We start from the raw sequence: 19,576 nt of genomic DNA, 5'->3' as shown, positions 1-19,576 counted from the left end.
AAGGTTAGCATATGGAGAAATAGCAGCCACACTCTGCCCACAGGAACAATTAAAGCTTACAACATACTCAATATTGCAGAAAGCAATTTGTATTGGCAGGTAGACGGCGTCTTCAGTGCCAGGGGTTGCCATAGGTGTTTAGGCTATTCAGATCATGCCTGAACACTGTACCAGTTAGGAATATAGCCTGACAGCTGGCAGAAATGGTGCAGATATAATGGACATACTGGGCATAGTACTGCTTATTTATCCAGTATGCCCTGCACACAAGGTGAAACCAAGGCTGGCTTCAGTTGGGAATCTCATCTATCTGAGATCAAGCACCTAGGACACGCTGCAAATTATTTCCAAGTTGGGAAATGATGGAGCAGAGGAGCTGTGAAGTTGGGCTTTGGAAAAATGATACACACTGAGTGAGTAAAAAAGGAGAAGACCTGATGGCTGGAGGAGCTCCCTTAGATGTGTTCTGGAAAGGGAAGGTGGGCAAATGCTTGCTTTTTTTTTTTTTTAAAGAATAAGCTTGAATGTTGCCTTTAGATCTTCTTTGGGGACCCTTTTTTTCTAAAGCTGCCCTAGCTTTCACAACATGCTGCCTGAAAAGGTACTTTAAGGTACATCTGATCATTGCATTCATACTCTGTGCTAAAATATAATCCAGTAAAAGGGCTAAGACACACACTTCAGGGAGACAGCTAAAATCAGCTTTTCCCAGTACAACAGGACACAGATGTTACAGCGTACGTTCCTCCTCCGTATGCTCTGCATAACCCCCACAGGCCTGGGCTTCCAGAGAGGAGAGCGGCCTGGGGAGGTCTGGCCCTGGGCTGCAGCCACAGCACCCTGCAGAGCACACCCAGCACGACCAGAGACCCCAGTGCCACTGCCTGAGCTGGGGTACGGTAATGCATCCACACAGCCTTGAACAATTCCTATTTGTATCACACAGCTGTAAGACCAGGATATGGATTAACATCTAGCTAATTCATTAGAGCAAGTACGTAAGTACCTACAAAGTGCTTTGAAGGTGGAAAAACTACATACACGTTATCATCTATTTTCAACAAACCCTCATAAGCATTTCAGGACTCTCCCATTTAACATAATGGATTGCATCTTGCCTTGTGATTCGTATAGTCATAAGCGTACTTTACTGCCTAGTTTAAACTCATAAGCTACATTTTACATGTGCCTCAAATACTCCTGCTGAAAGACAGTACTCCTGGCAGGAAAGAAAGGCAAGGCTGCAATACTAGTCCATGGGGACCCTGGAGCATCAAGAGGAGATAGCTGAGGTTTGTGGACATCCCTTGGCTGACTGCCTCTGCTGGTAGTGGTCTTCTCTGCCACATCTGCTCCTGAGAGCTTTCTAAACTTAGGTAAGTCTCCAGCACACCAGTATGACTGGCTATCCTGCAAGAGCTCCAGACAAGCTGCGATGCCACCTTTGTGATGCTTTCCCCAGTGACAAAACACAGTTGGACCACCTCGGTAAAGATGAGCTGAAGGGGACAGCATGCAGAAAGGACAGGGGCAAACAGCTGCTTCTGCACATCCTCCACACACACGTGCTCCCCCCAGCTCATATAAAAGGCCATTCTGCAGGATTTGGGATTAACTCACCTCTACCTGCCCTGCTGGACTCTGCCTGTGCGACTTCCAGGAAGAGCAGCGGAGATGGCCCCATGCATTTCAGTGCGAGGGAGCAAAGGCTAACCAGGAGTGCCAGACGGAAGGAGCAGGGTGACCCCAGGTTCCTGTGAGGACACCCTGGTGCCAGTTGCTCCTGGTTCCCTCAAACAGGAAGAAGTTGGTTTGGGGCACTGGATCCCCTGTTTATGCATAGGTGGGGCTTTGGATCAGCAAACCTGACCCTCACAAACACCCACTTTCATGAGCAAGTTGTCTGCAGGGGTAGAGTGAATGCTCAGTGCTGGCTGGTGCAGCTCTAGGCACCACCACACTGTCATCTTATTCTCAGGCTTTGCTCCAATTTCATCAGTCTGGAGATACTCCTAGCAAAGGCAGAAAGTGTAGAGGGAAAACACAAAAGCAACTGCATGGTTTCCAGTCTCATGAAGCAGGGGAAGGCACCTACGCAACACATAGTTCAGGGTCAGGTTTACATCGCAAAGCTGTTTCTACCATTTGATTGCACCCCAGTAAAATTAGAGGTCCCTAACCCAAGTCTGAGATGTCATGCAAAAATTGGAAGTGAACTAAAAAGGCAAAATAGTCTTTCTTTATGATGAAACCTCAGAAGAGTAATTAATTTAATCAGCAGACTTCAACGCTGCCTTTCATAACCTGTGATGCACCAAGAGGTTAAGCTATAGGGGCCGAGTTATCTTTGTGACCTTTACTACCAGGAAAATTTACAAACAGCAATTAATAGATTCAGAGGCTGAAAAAATTAACCCAGATAGAAAGCGTGTAATAAACCTCTGGCATTTAACTCAGCGAGGCTGAAGCAGAAAAGCCAAGACAGAAGCTAGGCTGTGCTACAGCCACTGACTGCAGCAAAAGCAATTGGCATTGATCTTCTCACAGGAGGAGGTTTGCAAAACATCACATAGCTGTTATAGACTGAGGTCATAAAACTGAAGGCACTCATTTCATGTGGGATCTAGAGTTGTTGGACAGTATTTAAGGGAGCAAGAGCAAACTACAAGTGACTGTATAGATCCTTGATAAGATACTTTTTCACCCAGTTTTGTGGTGAACCTTGGAACTTCTCGCTTGGTACCAGACTGAACCCTTTTCTCTCAATAGCATGCAATTAGGTGAATTACTTGGTATAGATAAAATCGCTCTTTGGATAAATATTACTTTCAGTGAGACAGCATAATCCATAGGAGCAATAAAAAAGAGGGGAGGTTCACGTATCAGGTAAAGAGTAACGAAATTCTAACAAAGATGGGTTTTGTTGGGCACACCCTCCCCCCCATAGCCCTTCCTGGATTAAAGTAATTCTCATTCCCTTTCCCTGCAGATTTAATCCATTTTAAGATAAATCTTTATCTCTCTAATACAAATTACCTGTGTTTGTTTATTCAGCAATAACACCTGGGTGCACCCGAAGGGTCAACACATGAGAACTGCAGAGCTGTAGGTAAGCCCAACACACCTTTGGGACACCTCCAAAGCAGTGGTCCTGCTCCCAGGGCACGAAGCACCAACAGGTGCCAGCAGTCTAGGTAGGATCCAGGGCTTAGCCAAAGCAGCTATTCTAGCACTATGCTCTATTCCTACAAGTGCCATCTCTCAACTTGTCAATAAATCCTTAATTGGGGGGGGGGGGGGGGGGGAAGCTAGTCATTAAGTAGAAGGAATAGAGAAATAACTAACGATACACACTCTCGTAGCTAAGCATCCCTGCTAAACATATCAGGAAATGAAAAAAAAAAAAAAACAGTATCACTCTGCGTTCTGTCTTGTATTCACCCCCATCTACAGCAATTTATTCATACATCCTACAAGAAAACCACAGGGTGCTTGCTTGCTGCTAGGCAAGCCACAACAGTAGGCCTCCATCCCAGCAAGACCATCGGCAGCAGGACCACAGCCCAGAGCTATAGTGATATTTCAGTGCCTCATTTTTAATATCCTAAAGCATCTCATGGAAACTAGATGCCAAACCACTGCCAATCTGCCCATTCTCTCTCTCTGGTCTGTGATAAAGCCCCATCACCCATGTGCAAAACCTGCAATTTTAGGTCCCACTGCATCCCTGCAAGGCTTCTTTCTTTTGAGTTCACCCCTTGTAACCTTTCAGATGTCCTGCACAGACAGGAATTTCTGAAATCAGTAATTATCCCATGCTCCTTCACTATAGGCAGGGCTTGGTGTATTTAATGGATTTAAGCCAATAGTCACAGAAATCTGATTAATAATTACCTTCTTGGCTGTTTTTTACCATCCTGGCTACCGTCCAATTACCATCCAATTACTGTCCTGGATGGTTTTTGGGGGGTTTAGTTTTTTTTTTTTTTTTTTAAAGAAAATACATGTTACAAAATAGCAATATAAAAGTCACAGCTGCAGCGCAGTGGAAACGAACATGACTTAAGTTTTGCTGCTTGCACAAAGATGAAGTCCTGCTCCTCAAACTGACCATATCATAATTCAAGCAAATACACCCAGATCAATGGCTGCAGACACTACCAGACTGTCATTCTGCCTTCTCAGCAACATTGCCTCCTCCCCTCTGCCATGTCAGGGAGAGCTTCAGGTGCAAGCCCCTCTGGGATGGAGAGGGAAGGGGAAGGAGCCACCCACCTAGCCGGGCTCAAGAGGATCACCTCCAAGGAGCAGAAGCAGGTGCAATGGAAACAGTGTCCTGGGGGAAGGTTAGAGCATGGGCAAGGACCAGGCTGCAATTTAAGTGCTGTAGGTCACTTAAACTGGACCAAATTACCTCCAGCACAGTCTTATTACATCTGTTACCTCATATGAGTTGTACAGCCTCCATGCTCCAGGAATCCTCCGGAGAATTGCAATCTGATGTGACAGTGGAAGTTTAAGTTGGCATTTTGAGAAGAACCATCATCTCCAGGAACAAGTACAGGCTTGGATTACAATAGCAAACCAGCCAGAACACTGCTTCTTCTGCCTTCTTCAGAAGTGTTACAAATTGCATTTACCAATGTGTCCATCTTTTGAAGTGAAAGCCATCTATGGAACTGCCTCAATGATTTCCCCATCCTCAGTCTAGCTGGCTGTAGAGAGTCTCATACATAGAGAGGACCCTCTTTCGCACTAATATTATGTGTTTGCAGTGAGCAGGGTATGAGATTAGTTGTAAAGTAACAGTGAGAGCAAATGATCCCTCTTTCTCCCATGTCAGAGATGTTGCCCTATCCAGTCAACATTTATGTCAGGGATGTTGCCCTATCCAGTGCCCTAGATCCTGTGGCTACTAAACTCAAGGAGACATTTGTGGGGCACAGGGAACACTACCATGATGCTAAAGTTGTTTCTTAGAGTGGGTATGGTCTTAATCTAGGGCATAACAGGATTCTTTCTGCTCTCAGAAGAGAACATAAGGACTGGAGGAGTAAAAGGGCTGAAGGACTCAGAAGCAACTCAGAGAAGAGCAATATCAATGGAAGAAAGCCATTTGCATGAAACCTTTCTGTTTCCAAGCTACTTGCTGTCGGTCAGAAACCCTAAAATGACACATTTCTGCTAACCTGGCCAAGGGCTCAAGTCCCTCCTGCCATAGCGCCCAATGCCTTCAGCAGGCATTCTTCTCTTGGTATCAGCAATATGCCAGACTGTCCTTACTAGGTGTAGGACCAGTCTCCACTGCTCATGAAGCCTTCAATCTGCAGTACTTTGAGGACTAACAGACTAAGCAGTTCTGTTCATAAGACTATTAGCCCCTGGATCACACAGTAAATTAAAGCATGGCTTCTGAAGAAGCTATGAAACAGCCTTTCAGAACAGTAGTCTTTGCACTTGCCCATGGGACACAATTCTTCATTTGTCTAGACCTTAATAAAAGGTTAGCAGGAACAACCATACTAACAAGGCACCAAGTCTACATCTTGGAGAAAAGGGAACATTTAGGGTTAAGAGCAGCTTTTTTTTTTGATCATTAAAAAATTGCCTACAAGCACTGCCTTGAAGCACCCGGGCAACTGCACAGCACTCGTATGACCCCTAGAGGTCTCAGGATTTAGGTGAGGAACAGTCTCCACAGGAGGAGCTTTTGCAAGGTGCTGGCATTCACAGCAGAGACACCTGGGCCCCGGACTCATTCTCACCACCCCCCTTCACCTCTACTCCCTTCCCCTGGGAGCAGGACCTCCAGGCTGGTTTGCTGCTGCCGCCTCAGGAACCGGGGGTCCCACCGTAATGCTCCCAGTGACACAAAACTTGCTGGCTTGAAGCACTGCTGAGAGTTCATGCAGTTCAAAGGTGCTGTGCCAAGTAAGCGCATGTCCAGCCTGCTCCACGTTGAACCACGGTGTTGAGAAATGCTCTTTGTTACAGTTCACCTCTGCAGGGTAGTGAGCACGGCATTCAAAAGCAGAACTAAGGCAGCTTACCCTGAAGGTTAGTTTTATGAACACCAGTCCCCTGAGCTCTCTTGCAGTACACTACTGGTTGAGTGCAAGGGGCTGAGGGGCAAGTTTACTCTTGGGTTTGTGATGTTAGTGTTAAGTCTTTACGAAAAATTCCTGTCCTTTAGCTATGAGGAAAGAGATGGTCTCATGATCACCATTCTGTTTCGAGCTATGCTAAAAACACTAGATAAAAGCAACACAAGTTTCATTCACCACAAATATCTTATTGGCAGTCACCTAGAACATTAACATGCTAAACAGAAGTGGGCGCAACCTGCAGGACACAACAATACATTTAAACAGCTCTGAACCATGTCAGGCCTCCTGTGGAGAAAGCACATCTATCAACTTTCTGTGAGAAAGTCTGTGTGCTGGACAGAAAATGATTTGAATATGCATGGGTGCCAGAAGGAACTTAGGGCGATGAAATAGCCCAGAGGAAGCCAACCTTCCAGAGCGTATAAGTGACACTCTTCATACTGAGGGCCACCAGACACTTATCTCTGGGAACTGAGCAGAGGGATCAAGTGGGACTAGTTTACCAGCAGATGATGACAGTGGGTCCTCAGGGTCCCACCTTTCCATAAAGCTGGTGCAGGCTTGGACTTATCACCGTGACCCTGGGTAAGCTGGCACCCTTGTCCCTGACTCAGCCAGTAACCCTACCCCAGAACAGACCCGCTGCTGTGATGCAGCCCCAGGCTAGGATCTGTGTTTGACTTGCTGGCAGTCCACCCCTGGACACAGGCTGGCCAGTGAATGGGATGTGAAATGGAAGTAGCTACACCACAGCAAGAATGTGCTCTAGTGAACTCAAAGGTGCTGAATGATAGTCTCAGTAATTTTACATCTTTCACCTCATTTTTACTTAGTTTTTCCCCTCTCTTTCCTCATCCTCATTTTGAAAATGCCATGTAGAATTATTTTGCAACACAGATGTGTCTGCTGCCATCCTCTAACCAACTTTGGCCTTATGGAGGTCACACCATCACTTTCATCACCACTGAACATGGACTCCACATTCTAGCCAAATGCTTTATATCTGTGAAGGGCTTTTCTAACTTCTGGAGGCTGCTCCAGATGACTTTACCATTTATTTAACTTTATTGTTAGAGTCCATTTTTGCTACAGTGAAACCCTAACAAAAGGCACTCCTGCCACTGAAATGTAGTGAGCAGCTTGGTAGCGTTCAGCTAGAATTGAAAATACAGAATGAATAAAAGAGCCAGATCTATTGCTTACCTATGGCACACTAACAACAGAACCATACAGATGAGTGCATTAATCACGGTATCATTCATTCTTTATTTGTTCATATTATATTGGCTCAATAATTTCCTGCTAGAATGTTCTTAAGCATGCTAATAGAGAATTCACAAGCAAACAAAACCAGACTATGTTATTGTAGAGTATTTAACACCACTATTAAAGTTATCTGTTAGTGGTGACACATAGCAAGCAAATACCCAGTGAATCTCAACTTACTCATTTTATTCACTGAAACACTATGCCTACAATAATCTAGGTCAGGTTTAAGCAATTTTTAAAACCATGTTATTTTCCGCTCCAACACTCTTCCTTTGCCAGCTCTGTCATTGCATTCAGAGTCACTAAAACCAGTGCATTCTTCAAACCAAAGACTTTGTGGAGTGCAGACCCCAGCAACTCCCAACACCATAGGTAAAATCCTATTCAATGAAGAGTGATATGAATAAAAATAATGGCTATAAAAATTTGTTTCAAGTTCTTTTGCAACAGAGGTGAAAATTTATTGCGAGTAGCTCTGTGAATGCCATAAGGCACAGACCTTGGTAAAGATAAATGGCAGAGGAAGCAAACAGCAATACCTGCTCTTCAGAAAAATCCATAATTTTAGATGGGTTACTTAGAAGGTAGTACTGAATCACTTTTTAAATAAAGGTTTTCAGGAACTAGAATGAAAAATCCTCTTTAAAACTGTAGCTGCCTTTTTTAAATCTTGATTTGTGTCTTCTGGATGTTCACTAGATTGACATCTACTCTGAAGCAGGAGTACCCAAGAATAGACCAAGGCATAACAGTTCTGTGCAAAAACTGCATCTGGAACTAAGCACAGACCACATTCTCCACCCTGCTATGCTCCCCATCAACTGACATCCCTCCCTCAACAGTTATATTTGGATTATCCTTTGCAAAGGTCCCCCTGTTGCAATCCACCCCTGGATTGCCTTCTCAAACACAATGGTTATAACTACACCTGGAGATGCAGCAGTGGCGTGGCCAGCCAAAGCAACACAGGACCCCACGTGACCAAGAACAGGCATGACTTAGTTCACCACTAGCCTGCTGCAGGGTCAGTCCCTGCACCCCAGGTGCCCAGAAGACAGGCTGCACTGCCAGTAAGACTCACCTTTGTGGTAGACAGACAGACATGAGAACACCTTGTGCTCCTGACAGCTCCCAAGAGTTAATATGGCTTGTAAGACCCAAAGGAGTACTAGCACAAAAAATGCTTTGATAAATGCACTGCCCTTGTTGTCCACCCAAGTGGCTGAATTGGGCAACTTTTGGAGCTCAAAGAATCTCACAAATCCCCACATGCAGCCACACGGAAGGATGGGTTAAACCAGTACAGCTTAATGGAACTATTGTAGTGTATTCCTGGTGGCCTTCAGACCTTCAGTGGTCTGTGGACTACAGCCTAGGAATTGAATGCACAAAAGTATTTAGAAAGAAAGAGGTAAGAACAAACCTGAGCTGAGTACTTGCAATCTCAGTTATTCCTTACTGCAAGCAATGTAAAAACAGTATTGTTCACTGCCACCTTGCAGAATAGAGTTCTTAAAAGTGTCTGGAGACAATGAAGCTCTAATTTGCACAGCACAAACAAGATAAAAACTCCTCTGCTACCTCTTGTCCCTTCCACACAGCTGGACTTGCCTTTAACAAAGAAGAAAGATTCCTCCTTTTTAGTGGACTTCAGAAACAGTGAGAAGAGATGTTCAGCTTGCTCTCCTCCTTTAATTGAGCTCTAGGTTACTCACTCTGCCTGCAAGTACAAAGGAGGTGGTTGCACACAAGCTCCAGAGGCCACCTTTGGTCCTATATCCTGTAGCTGATGAAAAGATTTTAAGAATGAAAACAAGAGTCCACATATTCTTTTCGTCAGCAAGTAACAGAAGTTTGTAAGAAGACAAGATGGATTCTTCCCAGTTTTATAAACAGAATGAAAGGAATTCCCTCTTACCCCACACTCTCCTTTTCTGATCTCCTGAACAATCACATTACAGGTCTTCCGTTTCTCAAATCGGGATAGACACGCACAATCAAGAGTTCTTGCCACGCTCCCACACTTCTTGAAAAACAACTCAGACACTTCCCATACTTCTGGCAGGGTGAGAACACCAAGCTTTGCTAATCAGAGGATGAAACATGCAGATAACTTACGATGTAACAACTGAATTCCTGAAACATGGGGAAACCCCCTTCTCTATTTCAAGACCTCATTTACTGTCCAGGATGACCCTTTTGGGTTTAGCCTAAATCCTCAGGCTGCAATTTCCACAAACAGAAACAGATTTCCTGGGGTAGCTAAGGGCATCTCCTACCTTTCTGCATGGTTGGAAAGTCAATACCCCAACATCCCATCACACTTCATCTTCAGTTCTGTAATCCTGCTCGTGGAAGAGAGCACAGTGAAGGCATCACAGGAGATAAAATGAGGAGAAATATACGCTAACGCTGCAATGACTCAATACAAGAGGGAAGAGGTGACTTCTCTGCCAAGAGATGGTACAACAAAAAAACCTGTCAGCTCATTCCTCAAAGGCCTCTCCAGCACACAGACCTCAAACAGTATTTTTACAGCATCATTGTCCTCCTCAGTAAATACAAAGTCACCCCGCTGCCTTCATTTTAAGCCTGTAGAGTTACTCAGACAAGTGCATAAATAGTTATTTTTCTGTTACTATAATCATAGTCATTCATCATCTCTAGATTTAATCTTCCTCAAAGATTACTGGATCTAAGCACGAGACACACAAAGGAAAGAGGAAGAGACCAGGACAGACAGAATTAGATTAAACATTCCTGTCTCCACTCAGCACTGGAGTTGTCACATACCGTTCTGACTGCTAACACACTTGGTTGATTTAGAGCCTGTTTTTTCTTACTGAAATAGCTAAATACAGAGAGATACAAACTGAACATAAGACCTTGGAGGGACACTTAAACACAGCCCCTACAGTTTAGTTAGAAACTCCCGAGCTAGGTTTAAACCAGCTAGCCCTTGTATGGCTGCAGTAGCATAGACCTGGGGTAAGCCTTGTTGCCAGAAGCATCACATTGTGTTTTTACCCTGGAAAATTATCAAGTCCAAAGATCTGAATCTGAGGGTCCTAGCACGACACTTCACAGTAACAATTCAGGTACCAGCTTCTACCAGCTCCCATCATCTGCTGCTCACATTCTTTATTGGATCTGGCTTTTATGAACTAAAACCAGAAAAGTGTTTGTTACAGGAGCAAGATGAAGATTCACCATATGTAAATAAAGGAAGAGAAACACTTGAGAATGCCTGGTGATGCAAAGAGCAGCATAACAAAAAATAATAAAAAAGCAAGTGTAATAGTTAATAAATTCAATTAGCTAAGAATAATTTTCAAATCATATTATTGTAAGGAAGAGAATTCTTTAGTACGATCACATCTTCACACAGAACATGCTAGGGAAGTGCAAAGTATGCTTTCAGCATCATCATCCAAGCACGCAGCATACTGAGGAGCACCAGCATGATAAAAAGGCCAATGATCCACCTCTGACTGCAAACTTTCCCTTACACATGGAAAGCCCACAACTGTATACACACATGCTGCAGTTTGCTTTGAACAGAATGGCATGGGCACAACCTGAATTTTTAAGAAAGATACTGAGTCAGACTAAAGATCTGTCTAAACCTGGAAGCTGTCTCCAATGGATGCCACCAATGGGATGAAGAGCACAGAAGAACATACAGTCATGAATCCCTAAAATATTGCTCCACCTTTCAACACTTCATGACTGTATTTAGTAGTATGCTGATACATTTGTCTTCCATGTTTTTCCCCCAACTCTTTAAATCCACTTAATCTTTCCGCATTCACAAATCCTGTTGCAAGGAGTTCCTCAGCCTTCTCACATTGTACAGACTCCTCTACTGTCACACACTATGTATATTTAATGTACCCAGTTCCTATATTGGAAGAGACAGTGAACAGTAACTCTTCTTTCTTTATGCCACCCATAAGCCTTGGACTAACCTCTGCTCATCTATTTTCCATGCTGAGGACTCATGTTCTGAATGTTTTACCCTTATCTCTAAATACTTTGCTCCCTAGGCTTTTGGGACAATATTATTTTCCACAACAAAGAACAAATCAGTTTCCTCAAACAGGCAGCGTAAGTGCCAAACCCTGAACTCCATGGCAAATGGGTGCAACTATTTTTCTGCACAGTGAAAGTGAACAGCTTGACTTCTAAAGGAGCTATTCAAAGTTACCTCGGTTGACTGGGAAGTGATAATATATAGGGAACACACGAGACTTTTTCCACATATTGAGTTTATTCTTGGCTAGCCACCCAGTTTAGCTTTACATTAGAACCTGGACTTTAAGGCTTGCATTATGTATGAGAATCCAGATAAACTTACAGCATTAATTATTCCACACAAAAGAAAACCTGCCATTAGCAATTCAATGTATCATTTACATCATCATCATCATAATTACAATTCCCTTTCTTCCAATAAATTTGGGCATAACAACTGCATCACTTTGCTCTTTTGACTCCTCGCTCTTAAGTTACAGCTTCGCGGGTATGTTCCTATTAACTGCAACAATTATGAAAATGAGTTTTATCACATGAACTTTTGACTGGGATCCATTACAGTGTCATTCTGCCTCTCCCACTGCATCTAGAATAACATGGTTTCAAAGTTCAGGGTGCTTTGTAAAAGCAATTTATCTGCCATGGGCACATCTGGGGTACTAGCTTCTCACTTCTCACTAGTTGTCACTACGAGACACCTTCCAGAGCTCTATTAATCTGAGAGGGCTAACAGAAATTAACACACAGAAGAGGGGTTTTTGGTGGCGTCAGCGACAAACACATTCACATAGATCTAAGTACTAAGGTGTTGAGCAAGGAGTGTTGATTATGGCGCCACTTTAATGAGCTTGTAAGATCATGCTTTTGTGCTAAGTAATGCACAGAGCGACCTCGGCATTCCTGTAAACAGTTTAAGTATTAAAGAGGATGTAAGAGTGGACAAGGGACACATGGGGTGAACACTGGTGAAGGTCAATAAAATGAGCAGAGGCAAAAGTCACAGCCTCCTCTTTTAGCAGTCTCAAATAGCATTTAAAGGCCCGTCTTGCACAAATGCCCAGGGGGATGAGACATTTAGGAAGGACAGGAGAAGTCCTTCCTATTATTAGGCTCAAGAGAAAAAGAATGGAAGAGAGGCCCTCCGACTTGGTGAGGAAGAAGTCCTGGGAATCTGGCTTACTGGAGCCGTGGTGACAATAGGGTAATATTCAGCAGCAGGAAATGATAGAGGAATATCAAGGTAACCATCATATTCAGTATGCTCAATGGTATTAGAAGTGAAAGGCACAGCAGATAGACATGTAGAGCCTATGAAATGATAGGAACAGTGATCAGAAAGAGCCATAACAAAAAGTTAAGTTAGGAAGACAAGCTAAAAAAAGGAAAAAATGCAATGCCATGAAGGGATGATTTCCAGGAACTGCCACCATGTCACAAATACACTTTTTTTTCTGGGGGAGAGAAAGGGCTGGTCAAGTTACAAGGTGCAGAGATGCAGCCCTGTGGATATGGTGCTCATTGCCAGGCTGTCTGCTCCATCGCTGCAATGCTCCACCCCATTCAGCCTGCACTCATGGCCACCACCGTGGCCACCACATCAAGATGGAGCACAGAGCACTTACCCAGCAACCTCATCAGGACTGCACTCCCGCACGAAAAGGCAAGAACAGTCACTAACAAAGCCCTCAGCTGAGCAATGTCTCAACACACTGTCACAGCCTACAGAATCAATTTGTTTATTGTTACAGAATGCAAGACAGATCTCAAAAGCACCCCTGTCCCAGAGCTCCACCAAAACAAGCTAACCCAGTATACTCAGATTTACAAAGGGAATGTGTTCATCTTCAGTTAAGCTGCTTTCCCAATGATCAGCACGCTCATAAAAAACACCATGATAAAGAAAATCCACATGAAAAACCTGTCCATCACTTTTGCAACTTTTTTCCACTCAATTCCTTTGGCCCGGTTTGCTTTATGGTCTCGAATACAATTAGCAATATAGTCGATATTTTTAATCAGCATTTTGTAACAGGAACAGCAGTTAACAGTCTCCCTAACATTTTCACCATGAACTCCATAGCTTTTATTCAAATTTCCATTGAGCTTCTCCTTGAGATGACAGTCATCATTCCTATTGGAAAGGTGACTCCTTAGCTCTTTGTGCCTCCTCTGACACCCATCATCTCCCTCTAACTTACGTTCTTCTTCCTTCTCTCTTTTTGGACTTCTGCAATTTTCACCCACATCATAAACAAAAAAGATTTTTGACATGTAGTCCAAAATAACCACCCTGGCCCATTGTGGAACAGGCTTTGCTTCTGAGCCACAGTGATGGAGATTCATTATAATAATCGTCAGTGCAGTGGAAGCTGTGATCATGGTCATAGTTGCTATGTAATACTTTCCTGGAACACAAAACAAAATCATATTAAAGATGGTACCCTAATAAAAAATTTCAATGCAGAAATAACAATGTGACAACATAGTGCTAACCATAAGCGCAAGTGAAACCCGTTTTTAATCACCCTGATTCTCTATACTTTGCTCACACTTAATCTACCATTTAAAAACAAAGATTAAAGCCATAAAGTAAAACCTCATACTTGTTACTGGCATGCCTTTGTCAGATGAGTAAGTGACTATTGTATTAGCATGGTAAATATTTGCAAGCCCAAACCTCCAATTTCTCGAAATGCACCCATTCAGAAAACAGCTTAAAAATGTTTATCAGGAGCCTTGTTTTCTTCCTGGTGTCTGTAAAATCCCAGTGTTGATGGCTTCACATGGCACATTAGAAACCCCACTTCCTGATGTATTAACAAAAGTGATAATGATAATGTTTTGTGGGAGCTATTGACGCACCCCACACCAGCAGACGGATGCCTTCGCATTCACACAGGCCAGTGAATATCCAGACCTTGCTGGTGTCCACAAGTAGCGTGCTGACAGCTAAGAGGCCAGGCACAGAGCTGAAGGGTGGCTCCGTTGCCTGTTGAGATTTGCTGTCTGGATTTTCTTCAGACTGTACAAATTTTAGCATAGTTAGTCCAAACAGGGACAAAGCTCATTCTGGCCAGGAGCAGACAGCAAATACAGTGAATGCAAGCTGTGCCCCTCAGCCACTGCTTTTCACAACTGAAGTACGCAGCTGGCCCGCTAACCTAGTGTGGCTTGTGCCTATGCAAAGAGGCAGCTCCCAGCCCTGCTGTGCAGCCTCTGCAGGAAAAGCAAGGGCTGGCATCGATGGCACAGGATGCGCCACAGACAAGCGTGATGTGATCCCAGTTTTCAAAGGGGTTGGAAAGGACTGTGAGGGAGAATGAGAATAGAGAAAGCAGACTGAGGTTAGGTCCTGGCTCCTTAATTTAAACAGTGTGATAGGAGGGTAGGGAAGGTACTCCAGTACAGCAAGCCCATATTCTGGGCAGGAATAGTTGCTGCTGGTGTGGGAAATGCATTCAACTTTCCTATTCATTGACCAGTGTTTTGTCTCAGTTAAGCCATACAGTTTTTCATATACACAGTAATAATGAGAATTAAAATAATGAGATCTGAATTATCTTAATGAAGCTAGAAGCCAGTGTGGAGGCAACTGTGTCCTAGTCCTCCAGAAAACCCAAAAGGGCAGCCGTGCAGCCTCCTGTCCCAGGGGGAAGATCAGCCAGGGGCAGGCAGGTCCTGGCAGAAGGCAGATGGGACAGTGCTGAACACAACCCTTCTCACTACACATCAGCTCTTCTGAACTCTCAGACGTAGATTAAAATTCAGCATAATGGATTGCCAGGCATTACAATTCAATGTAACAATTGTCAGATATTAAGTCAACCCTGAGTGTCCCAGCCAGGCCATCCAACCATCTGGATCTGACAGAAACATATCTTGAAAGTCTGACCTTGTGTGTACAGCCCTTGCTTACACTTTGTACACTGGTTCTAAAATTGTTTTCCATTACTAGCTTTATTACAATATGTGATAAAATAATTCTAAATGTCTAATCATATTTAATAAATACAAAATAGCTAGCTAATATATAATTTAAAATAAACACAAAATAACTTTGAAGAGCTTCAGCATACCTGTACAAATTCCACGCACATTTTATGTATTTCACTATGTTTTAAGAATGCAACACCTTTATCTTCCCAGAAGCCACAGATTGCATATGGCCTCCCTGACATAAAGCCCTACTATTAATAAGCCACGTTTAAAGACAAAGCGTGTAAAGCTCACCTATCAAAGGTACATTTTCAGAGGGAGGCATGATCTCTGCAACCATCAGCTGGAACACGGTCAGAGCAAGAAGAACCGTAACACCAAGAGACACTTTTTCCCCAGAGTCTGCAGGGAGATAGAATCCCAGTGGGGCCAGGAAAGAGATCAAAATGCAAGGCAGCAACAGATTAAATATGTAGAATGAAGACTTCCTTTTCAAAATCAGTGTGAAGGTCACATCTGGATAAGGCTCAGAGCAGCAGCCATAAGTGATGATGTTCTTAACCGCTGGCATACCATGAATCTCCCATTCCACATCTTCTACAAAGTCAGAGAGGTCACCACTATCAAGAGAATTGATGATGTCTACCTGATTACCATTATAGGTCCAGGACCCAAATGTAAGATTGCACTGCTGACTGTCAAAAGGAAAATAAGATACATCCACTACACATGAACTCTTTGTGATAGCAGGTGCATCCCAAGTGATTTTTCCATCATATCTCAACACAACATTAGTATTCACTGGTTCTGAAAAATCATCATCGGCCCTAAAAGACAGAAAAGTGACAGTCAAGATCAACAGGCAACAACTTAATGTGTGGGCCAGGGAAGGGGGAGGAGGGAAGACCCTCGCTTCACACAATTAAAAGCATGCTTCTGAAATCATATTATTTATACATACCGAATTTCATTAGGAACTTACTATTAACTATTATTTACAGGTACTAGTGCCCATTAATGCCAAACATCAGTGCTGCTAAATTAGGTTGTATTTGTTGGCCACAGCTTCTTCAAACTTGACCTCAAACAGGATACAGTAGGATAAGAATCTATTCAAAGATTAAGATAATCTGCTGGTCACTACTGGCCTGGGAGAGCAGACAAGGAGTGCAGCCTTTGTGTACTGCCTTTTTGTTGACACACAATCTTCCAGAGCTCTTCAGCAGCCTCAGCAGAAAGCACTTCAGACTACCAGGGTATTCAATTCCCAGTGCAGAGAAATTCAGAACAGCTTTGCAGTGCAGCATAATCAATTGCCAAATCCTGTCTATGGCTTTAATGCAAAATATTTAGATGATCAACAACAAATGTTAAGACAAACAAACCAACCCCTGGCTAAGGTGAAATGGTGAAAGTTCAGACTCTGTGGGTCAATTCCTCCTTCAAACCCCTCCCTCCCTCAGACAAATATTCAAGCTGATTTTCTCCAGCCACACTCACTTGTTATATAGGACAATGTCTGGTCTCCAAACCAAATTGCTTGGAATCCTGATTGAATCCAGCCCATCATATTTATCTTTGTCCCATTTGAGGTATGCATCATACCAGCTTTGTCGAATCCATAAGTAAGCTGACAAAATTTGGTTCCTTTCATCCTGCGTAAAACATGTAGAAATATTTCTCGCTGAAGGTGACAAAATCACATCTTAGATGCAGACAGCATTTGTTGTATAGCTTTAAAGCAGTGCCCAAAACAGGCCAGAATGCTGACAGGCCACAGGAGTACTTCAGACAGGTACCTATGCCCACACACTGTACAGGGAGCTTATTTATTTGGACTTCTGCTTGTCCAAACCTTCTTCCCCCTGCACCCTCCCTAGCTTTAGTCATAGTTGTCTAAGGCTCCCAGTATCTTAAGAATTTCCTTTTGCAAGCTTCAGAATACCAAACAGCTAACAGATTCAGCCTAACAAATTATCTGAAAGCTTGGTGAAGCCTTGAAGTTGTAATTCAGAAGTCACAAAAGTGATTTTTCCATTCTCCTTCCAGACACATTTTCTTTTGCCTTAAAAGTATATCTGGCTGAACCAAATTTATTTAAAAGTTACTGGAGGCTAAAACAGGGAGTTTATGTAGAAATTAACTGCATATTAGAAAAAGCATTTGCTCTTTCTATTTAAAACTCAGCAAAAATTGCCTGGAGGGTGCAAGACCAACACCTAACTACAAAAGAAGTCTTAACAATTCAGCAGCTCTAAGTTTGCAGACTTATAATGGAAGTCTCAGTGTTGCAATCAGATAAGAATATATGAAGAACTGGAGAACATGACCCTTGTGAGGAAGCATTACTGAAGTTGTCACAACAAAATGCAAGTTGCTTTTCCTACTCCAAGCATAAGGTTTACAGCTAGTACATTTCTGCACATCTTTAGAAAAATAGAACTGTACACTTACTCACCATGTCTTTAATTTGGGACAATGTGATCTGAAGGGTGACATTCAGTACTTTATCTGTGTCTTCCACTGGTCTTAAAGCATTTGAGTAGTCTTCAAACAGTTCATTAAACAGCATGTGAGCATATTTTCCTTTGGCTGATTCTACAGCTAGATAACAGATTTATTCAGTACATCAGATTAAGCACTGAGCAGTATCAGAAGATATCCTCTCTCTATAGCTTCAAGTAGTATTTGCTATAACTATATTTATCATTCATATACTGTAGAATATAATTTAGTGCAGAAACAGAAGTATGCCTGATGAAGCTATTCAAATAAGTACAGCATTCACCTGTAGTGAATGAATAGCTAACTCTAGCTTTTCACACTCACAGAAAAAAACCTCTGCATCCAGAGATTCCTGCCTTTTTTGAAGGTAAATATCATTACCTTTATTTTACTGATGTCTTTAATAGGCATAGAGATTATTGACTTACAGTGACGCATCTGCCAAGCTAAGATTAGAAGCAAAGTTTGAAGTCAAACCTGCTCCCAGGCTAATGACTTGTGATATCTCCCTAAGTGGAGCACTGATAGATTCATGCTACTTTCAGAATTCACTCTTTTTCTTTTTTAACTACCACCTGGAAGAAGTCTGAGCTGCTTTTCTTCACAAATTGGCAATTGCGTGATGTATGAACACATCCTTGCACTAACACCTTTTCCAAACCATGTATTTGGAGATGCTTTCCAGACTTAGTCACTAAGGATAATTCACTGAAACTTCAGGTTTTAAATGACACTTTTGCTGTTCCACACAGTTTTGTTCATCACAGTTTCTGTAGGCAGTCTCTGTATTACCTTTAGATAGATTCACACATTTCTGCAAGCAAAGGGCAAGGACAGTAACACTCACAAGACTTGCACAAATGCCAGCTGGCACTATGTAGGAAGCAAGTGCTTTGGAGTACATCACTCTCTGGTGACTCACAGTGACTTCCCGGACTGATAAGAGTTCAAAGCAAACCTTCCTGATTAAAAAGAAATCCTAATACGTCAAAGTTTCACAAAAAGCATTTAAGTTCTGGCTGTACGTGATCATTCATTTTGTCTATGCATCAGTGAGACAAAGTAAAGCAAAACAGATGAAAGACTCCTGGAGCTCAACCGTGTAAGACAACAGGACACCAGCTCCTATCTGAGTAAAATAAACCTCAATGCAACATTTAGCTATCAAACAATATTCTCACCTTGAGGCATCACTGCTGTAAACAGCAACCAGAGAGAGATGGAAAAGGAGGACAGGCTATTTCTCTTCATTTCTGGACCTTAAATAAAACTGTTCACTCAAGGGCACGGAAACGTTTATCACCATCCAAAACGAAAAAAAAAAAAAAATCAAGTTGCACAACAACATAAAGATGCTGAGGCACTGATGAGCTGCTAGAAGCAACACAGTCCTCCCTCAGCAGCTGTCAGAGTCCTGGAGCGACGATGGTCTTTGTCCCTGCCACCGCCTGGGGCTCTGACGAACCCTCCCTCTCTCTGTAACCTGAGAGCTGCCTGCTCTGAACCTAATGCTGAGGGAGAAGACAAACGGATGGGATATCAGTAGGAAAACTATATTCCATTGCATTTTTTACTACAAATATAAGATTTTGACCAATTTATGAAGAACCCTTTCACATTTCTTTGGTGGGCCACATTTTACTGTGTCGTTCAGCAATAGCTTGCTGAGAACTAGTTCTGTGGAACCTGTGGACCCTCACAAAAAAAGTGATCTGCCTCAGTAC

General features: G+C 42.9%; 1 protein-coding gene across 1 annotated transcript; it reads right to left on the bottom strand.

Annotated features, from left to right (window-relative positions):
- Positions 1–13,223: 13,223 nt before the first annotated feature.
- CHRNA9 (cholinergic receptor nicotinic alpha 9 subunit) lies at positions 13,224–19,197 on the bottom strand. The gene is made up of 5 exons (XM_072862243.1): positions 19,034–19,197; positions 17,806–17,951; positions 16,848–17,002; positions 15,642–16,174; positions 13,224–13,816 (listed from the first exon to the last, which is right to left on the bottom strand). Exons 1-5 carry the CDS (start codon positions 19,101–19,103, stop codon positions 13,260–13,262), a joined length of 1,461 nt encoding a protein of 486 aa, XP_072718344.1. The 5' UTR covers positions 19,104–19,197; the 3' UTR covers positions 13,224–13,259.
- Between the last annotated feature and the right edge of the window lie 379 nt (positions 19,198–19,576).

The sequence above is a fragment of the Ciconia boyciana genome, chromosome 5 (assembly GCF_034638445.1).
Source record: "Ciconia boyciana chromosome 5, ASM3463844v1, whole genome shotgun sequence".
Taxonomy (NCBI): domain Eukaryota; kingdom Metazoa; phylum Chordata; class Aves; order Ciconiiformes; family Ciconiidae; genus Ciconia; species Ciconia boyciana.
This window is presented reverse-complemented; position numbering and strand designations above follow the sequence as displayed.

What these genes read in the sequence shown, in the direction of transcription:
- CHRNA9 (XM_072862243.1), bottom strand. Translation starts at nt 19,103, where the DNA reads ATGAAGAGAAATAGCCTGTCCTCCTTTTCCATCTCTCTCTGGTTGCTG. An exon ending in TACAGCAGTGATGCCTCAAG is followed by an intron (nt 17,952 to 19,033) that starts GTGAGAATATTG and finishes TCTGTTATCTAG; the next exon opens with CTGTAGAATCAGCCAAAGGA. An exon ending in TGAAAATGTACCTTTGATAG is followed by an intron (nt 13,817 to 15,641) that starts GTGAGCTTTACA and finishes TTTGTGTTCCAG; the next exon opens with GAAAGTATTACATAGCAACT.